The 7,629-nt window shown below is 34.1% G+C and overlaps 1 protein-coding gene across 2 annotated transcripts in view; it reads right to left on the bottom strand.

Annotated features, from left to right (window-relative positions):
* Positions 1-3,205: 3,205 nt before the first annotated feature.
* LOC117113047 (palmitoyltransferase ZDHHC5-like) overlaps positions 3,206-7,629 on the bottom strand; it is a 42,386-nt gene continuing 37,962 nt past the window's right edge. For both annotated transcript variants that reach the window (XM_033256272.1, XM_033256273.1), the window contains exons 7-8: positions 6,449-6,593; positions 3,206-5,289 (exon numbers count right to left, since the gene is read on the bottom strand). In XM_033256272.1, coding sequence (XP_033112163.1) covers positions 4,648-5,289; positions 6,449-6,593 — 787 coding nt within the window. In that variant the 3' untranslated portion in view covers positions 3,206-4,647. The remainder of the gene's footprint in view (positions 5,290-6,448; positions 6,594-7,629) is intronic.

Genomic DNA, 7,629 nt, shown 5'->3' with positions numbered 1-7,629 from the left:
TTGTGTAAGGCAAAAACTAAGATGGGTAAAAAACGGAATTGGATTGTGACAAATACTTTTATTTTAATTTATTTTTAATTATTATTAATTATTAAAATTAGTGCTTATTTTACATCACATGGATATTACAACCAAATATAGCAATGATTACCTGTGAAACTCACTGATTTCTAATATGATCTATAATAGCTGGATTGCTCATCGGCCAATCATTGTACAGAAAAATGTGAAGCCACCGAAGCCATGTTGGGCTGGCCTAACTGACCTACCAGGTTGTACAAGTTTCTTTTGGCATTTGTTTAAATTATTGTTAAATACTTTTCAATAATAAATTTAAATTTAATGTAAAAGATTTTTTATTATTAAAGTATTGCAAGAATCATTATTTCCAACAATAGCTTTAACAAATGCCAAAAGACACTTGTCGAAACTGGTACGTCACTTATGCCCCTAAACATGGCGTTGGTGGCTTCACTAAAACCATCAAATGAGCAATCCAGCTATTATAGTAGAGATCAGTGCAGTGGTGACACTCCTGTCCACAATTTTATGTAACAATTAACAGCCCACACATACGCATATCAAAAATATTTTGTGACAAAAAGCCTGACTCTGTTAGTGTGGACACAATAACCCCAAGATAGTTCCTCCTACATTAAAAATATGATTCCATGCTCATAATGCACTTTAAGTAGTTATTTTATTCATTTTGATACACAGCATTTTTTACCCATCTTCTAAATAAGTTAATTTCTTTAAAGCTTTTCTCAACCTAAGCCTAGTTTCCATAAAATCACTACAGTGTTTTCAGTGAAATCATTGTACTGCGTAGGAAGGCTCCCCGATTCAGCATCACGAAAAGCTGTCGTGGATAGTGTGTAGTGATTGTATGGAAAACAAGCTTTAGAAAGAAGTCTTAGCTTGGCGATTACTATAGCTTCTTTTATTGATAACAGAAATTCCAAGATTGACTAAAAACAACTTAGCAAGTCGCAAATGATCCAATAAGTGCCATTCTCGAGTAACTACAACACCAAACATAATTTTTGCCTCTGCACACCACTCTGAAATAAATGCTATGGGATTTCCAGTATCCAGTTAAGGGATAAATCACACGATAGCCATGCGCTGTTGGATGAAAGAACCGCGAGTTTCAGGTGGTAGTGATGGGTAAATCATTTAGTAAGCACACTACATCACAGACAACAACCATATATTCCATTGGTAGAATTGTGGTAAAGGTCAGGTCAAATTCAAGTCATAAATATTCATTAATTCTATTGCTTGACAGATCATTCTACATATTAGGCTTTTGTTTTATTAGAACCACACTGTGGCAATAATGAAAAAACTGACATATAACAAAATGAGTTAGGTATGGCAATATTTTGGCTAATAATAACTATAAAGCCGGACACACACTGTGTCGCACGATGGTGTCGGCCAACGAATCCAACTCCTTTCCCTGCGAGCGTTAGACGACGCATTCCGATTGTCGGTGGCAGTCTGAACAGATCGTCATTAAAAACGTGGAGTTGCGTTCCCCATGGAATCGCACTGGCCGCAGTAAGTGCTCAGCTTAAGGTTAATTGGGCAAACTGAAAAATTGTAATTGTATAGACACACTTCATTTAACTTGTTACAAGTTGAAAACTTACAAATTGTTGCAAAAAATGTTGATCTTTGTAATTTCATTAAATATACTGAAATATGAATTACATTTTATATTTTATATTGATATTTTGCACCACAGTTTTGAACAAAATAAAAATACAGAAGTATTGATAATGGAAAAACAAACAATAAAACAAAAATGGCCGGAGCACCAATTAAGGTTCAACAACTGCAGATTTCTCAAGTAAAATGCATTACAGTAACCATGTCTTCAAATATCCATAGCACATAATAATCTGTCTTGTGTGCAAATATGGATTGCTTAAATTACAGGTACAGGATAATAACAGCTGTGGAATTTCAAACAAACGAGAGAGGATGTAGATATATGGGCCAGTTTTTCTTAGATTTCACAATAATTTATCAATCACAATAATAATAAGTTAGATTTGTAAAGCGTATAATACATAGGTCCAGGTACAATGTAACCAAAGATCCCGATAGAAAAGTCATTTGTTCTGGACTTTACATCCTATTTATATAGGCCTATGATAAATTTCTGTAGTATTTTTGTCTATCTCCATAATAAGGCAAACATTTTTTTTTATATCAATCTTTATATCAAGTTTATATTGAATTGAGGGTGGGAGATGTAGGTTTCTATAGCCCAGCACCCTTTAATTCTCAAATTCATGCTTTTAAAAAAAATGTCAAATAACAATGCAGACAGAGAGGTAAAGCTGATGTCAAATACTATAACCATCTTATGGCATAAACAGTCGCAAAAATATACAAGATAGAAAATAATTTGATCAATTTTTATGTAACAACGGACTCGATATTTTGCATAATAATACAGTAAAATATAATTTGTTAATATGCGTAGCCTCTGTAGAATAAGTAGTAGACACCTAAGGTACGTGCACATTAATATCAATTCTAATGTGACACACCTGTGATTTGAATCATCATGCCTATATATCGTTATATCACACAAATATGTCACATCCTGATAGTGTAGACAAAGCTTGAAATGCTGCCACCTGTTTTTAATGTGATTTGTTTACCATCATACTATTACAAGTATATTGTTTTTTTTATGCAACACATACCTGTGATTTCAGAGCTGAAAGTCTTGTTAACCAACCTGCATATTTTTTTAAAGTTGGATGCTATATATTCCAATTCTTGGCATGGCTAATTACTATTTCATCATGTGTTGTGGTAAACAATCAATAACAATATTAATTATTAACATTATTCATCTTCACATTTAACAATAATAAATCTAAGTGGTATACTGTTGTGCAGCTATCAATCCCCTGAAATGCTTACTAACAGTAATAATCCAACAAATAAGAGGGAAAAATACAATTGTTTTTACATAATTACAATCATAAAACAGTCATAATAAAATACAAAAATACTACTAGCAAGGTGATGACAAAAAATATTAAGATGCTTACAATGCAATGAATCTACAAAATTCTTACAAATAAATGACTGTAAAATGAACATATTAGAAAAAGGTCTCTAAACATGAACTGAATAGACACACGAACACACAATATAAGCACTGTTTGAGACTTGATTTGTATTATAAAATTCAGCTTTTTGATTTAATTAAAACATTTTTTTCCAGGAGGTAAATTGGAAAATTATGGTGAATTATTATTGAGGGTCATAGAATGATAAATGTACACTGTAGATGTTCAGTGTGTACTGGACATTCTACTTCTTAAGCACCATATGATAACAATAATTAAACACTCTATGGCGATATAAGAGGGGGGGGGGAAGAGGAGGGGGTGACACCTCTTATAAACTAAGTAAAATTTAACAGTGCTAATATATGGTTTGTTATGATACAGATTAGAACACTAACTATACCAACATTAATCTTATCAATTAAGTTTATGCTCCATATTAGGTTTAAATAAAAATAAATTAATTGCTTATCAATATTATATGTCTGCAGTACAGTACACTAAATTTTGCTATCATACAAATAACACAACTTCACCAGGAAGTGTTCCATCATATCAAACTGTGAATCAACCAAAATGCTGCTTTCACTGATCACCAGGTACAAAGAGTCTGTCTAGCTTTACTATTTACAATACCCCCCTCAATCATACGCCACAATGACATAATAACAGAAGGGGGGGGGGGAGGTGTCGATGTTGATGTGAAAGTAGGTACACAATAAGAAATGTCTTGGTAGGGGGTGGGGAAGTCAGAAATTTTTCATTTAGTAATGTTTGTACAGTCATTATGATAAATAAACATATTGAAGACTTGGAAACAAATAGGTATTTTTTGAATTTACAATTGAAAATACAACAAGATGTTAATGAAGACAAATTTCCGAAAGGTATTTCTAAAGATAAATTAGCTATTTGCTAATTATATACCCGTAGAGAGGAAAGGGGTAAAATCTTTTACAATGTACATGTAATATTCACTAGAAACAATAACACAGCATTAAAATTTATAAATAGAATGAAAACAAAATCCAAATGGGATTACCATCACAAATGCTGAGCTCATTATCTCGAAATGTAGACGTTGGCTTTTATGTTATATTTTTATATCAGGTCAAAAACTGACTGAAATGAATCCACTCTTATATAAACATACTAGCCATGGCCTAGTATACCAAATGCATACCACACCATAGCATAGATTCACAAATAATACCTCTTGGAACTAGCCAGTAATCATCTATTCACCTATATGCTTCTAGAATTGCAAATATATCTTGCTTATGTGCCAAGCCACAAAATTCCATGTCTTCTTGCATCAACATACTAAACTGCCTTGCACTATATTCTGTATGTCTCCCACTGTACTAGGGTGTTAAAAGGAGGGATGGACTTACATACATCAACATTTTTACAACCTCTTCTTATACTCTTTGTTTTATTTATATTGCATGATTTACTTTCAAATATTATTATATCTCCGAGCAAAAATAAGATATATTTTCACAGGTTTTTGACAACACCATTGTGTTTTGGTCCAGACTGGATTTTATACAGAGACTTCAAAAGTCTGTGAGCCCATATGTGGAGAGGTGGAGTCTTGCATACGGTAAGCCTGGCCAGGTTTTGGTTCCCTGTTACCACGCCAATTTTGGCTACGTCCATTGGCCTTGGGCTTCATTGATGTGGACTGTTTTGTCGGCGACTGTGCCTTCTGCATATCCTCGGCTTCACGGCTCATTTCAAGCGCCGTCACAAACGAAATTGGACGGCGTACTCGCGATTGTTCGAGTTGTATTTGCTGGCGACGTCCTGACGGTTTTCCAGAGTTGGGATCTGATCCCATTTCTACTGGTGGTAAAGCATGTCCTCTATTTTTTTCCATGTGATAATCATATTCAGAAGGCTGTTCCATCCTGTCTTTTTGTTGTCGACGAGACGATGGGCTCTGCAGGCTTTCAATGGGGTTATAATCATACATCGGGGGCGTTTTATCACCGCTACGTCCATCCTGACGACTGGCAAGTGGTTGAGTTAATTGTGCCATTTCACGTAAGTGCTGGAAATCTTGACGTAAAGGTGTCCTAGGGTATGGGGGTGGCTCTTCCTCTTCTGTATCCAAGCTCTGGCTTTCATCTCTGAAATGAGGCTTTCCGTACATGACAGCATGATTCCCAGGTGAATGGATATTCTGTATAAAGATGTAGAATTCAGACCATTAGATTATATAACATAGAATATATAATACAAAAAAAAAGGGGAGTTGTTAGAATGTGGACAATTATCACAAATAAACCAATCTGTATAATGAAGGTACAATGTCAGTGTTATACAATTTGGATTTGGATTTCTTCGTTACTATGGGGAAGACTTATTTCCTTCTGGTGGTGATCTAGGAAGTACACCGCAGCAGTGGTGGAAGTATTTAGGTATTGGTCAGACAGGAGGGTCCACACCAATCTCAGCCCCATTCGTGGTTGAGGTTGTGATTTTTTAGAATTTATCACTTCTAGGTGCTCAGAAATAGCACTCTCAAACTTCAAAACCAATTTTCGAAGTATCCATAATTGGATAGTATCAAATTTAGATTTTGGTATTCTTTTTTTTAAATCGAATTATGTAACACCTGGGATTTCAGACTCTTACAGACAAATAGGCTATTTGACTGTCATTGAATTTTGGCCGCCATTTCCCTACCGTAACTAATCTAGTACTGTATTAACATCGAAGTACATGGCTGAACATTTACTATCTAATATTGATTTAAAAAATCTGTCACTGATAAGTAAAAATGTACGAGAATTTTAAAAAATTTTCCTTTATTATAAAAATCATTATTTCAACATACTATTTATCACAGCAAAATGTTAAAAGGTGGCCGCCTGACCTGCCGGACTTATGCACTTGGAGTAAAAATTATACACATGCACAATAGAATAGATAAAATGGCACAGCATAAATCATAACTAAGGATAGCACATATAAGCATGATCCAATGATTTTCAGAAGACTGTACTGAGATTTGTAACCTAGTTAGCATACAGTACTTGCATAATAGTGTACCTAGTTAGCATACTTGCATAATGATGTACACCAGAAGACAATCTTCTATAACATTCTTTCCTTGATTATACTTTTCTAGCAGATTTCCAAGTGTGTAATTGATCAATATTCATCAAATATGTCATAAAGATAAATACATGTATTTTCTATTATTTGGTGAAATCCAAATAAATACCAACAGGATTTTTCTTCTGTTTAAAGTTGTTTACTTTAAATATGTTGTTTTTCTCGTCTTTAATTTGTTACTGCAATTTAAATAATGAATTTAAGTTAGTATGAATATTTACATTGTAATGGTTGGTGCCGTGGAAGGCTGGGGGAGCACCGTTACCACTAACGTTGATCCGTATCTCACTCTCAGACAGGTTCTTGAGTGGTTGTGGGGCATAAAGAGCTGCTAACGTCAAAGTGCATCCCTTGTAGCCTAGATATCTAAAGCAAAAATACAGACATGTCTTTAGGATTTTGAATAAAAGCCACTAATATTGGAAATGTTTGTTTAAGTTTCATTATGCAAATATTTAATCAGTTTATGTTGAACAACAAAAAATTAACCCTTAATCTCTAAAAATACTAATGATTCATTGTACATGCATAATACTTTTACCTGGACATTTATACTTATTATTATCATGACATTGCTTTGTTATTGATATTATTGTTATTTTTTTTTTCGTTGTTATTGATATGGTTATTGTTGTTATTATTATTATTATTATTTCATATATCATATTTTTAATTATTACCTTATGTAATTTGATTTCTGTACTTGTGGGAGGGGGAGAGGGCTATAGCTTATAGGTAGTTGTGCATTTCACTACTAACTTATTTGGCCTCCCCACTCAAATCTTGGCGATATTGTGCCTATTATATATACTGTATTATGTACTAGGTATGACGTGGAAATAAAGATTCTTATTCTAGATCGTTATGGGCCCATTTAATTAGAAAATGGGTTTGGGATTTTTAAAAGTGCTTTTGTGTGTTAAGTATTATCATAAGCTATTCAAAGTTTGGCTATGGTTCTGTGTGTTAAGTATTGAAAGTAATTCTGAGTTTGTCTGTGGTTTTGTGCATAAAAATTTAAGTAGTTTTTGTTATATACCACCATGGTTGTAAGCAATGCAAGCCTGTGGTTTTGGCCACAAGTATTGTTATAGAGATTGGCATAGTTGTTTAATCCAATGACTGGAGTAAAAATCGAAATTAAAATCGGGATGATACAGTCAGGTGTGGAATGTGGGGCCAATCGCGGTAACACTACCTTAGGGGGTCCGGGGGAAGGAACCCTCGGAATGATACACAGTCAGGGGTGGAATGTGGGGCCAATCGCGGTTACACTACCTTAGGGGGTCCAGGGGGGAGCAGGAGCCTGCAAAATTTTTGTTTTCAATACGCCCAAAAATAACGAGGCCTTTTGGGTGACCAATTTTTTCTTTTTCTTTTTTTTTTTTTTTTTCTGTTACTT

The sequence above is a fragment of the Anneissia japonica genome, unplaced genomic scaffold (genome assembly GCF_011630105.1).
Source record: "Anneissia japonica isolate Jap-2015-1 unplaced genomic scaffold, ASM1163010v1 scaffold288039_len1115542_cov189, whole genome shotgun sequence".
Lineage (NCBI taxonomy): Eukaryota > Metazoa > Echinodermata > Crinoidea > Comatulida > Comatulidae > Anneissia > Anneissia japonica.
The sequence above is the reverse complement of the archived record's forward strand: the minus strand, read 5'-3'. Positions and strand labels throughout refer to the sequence as shown.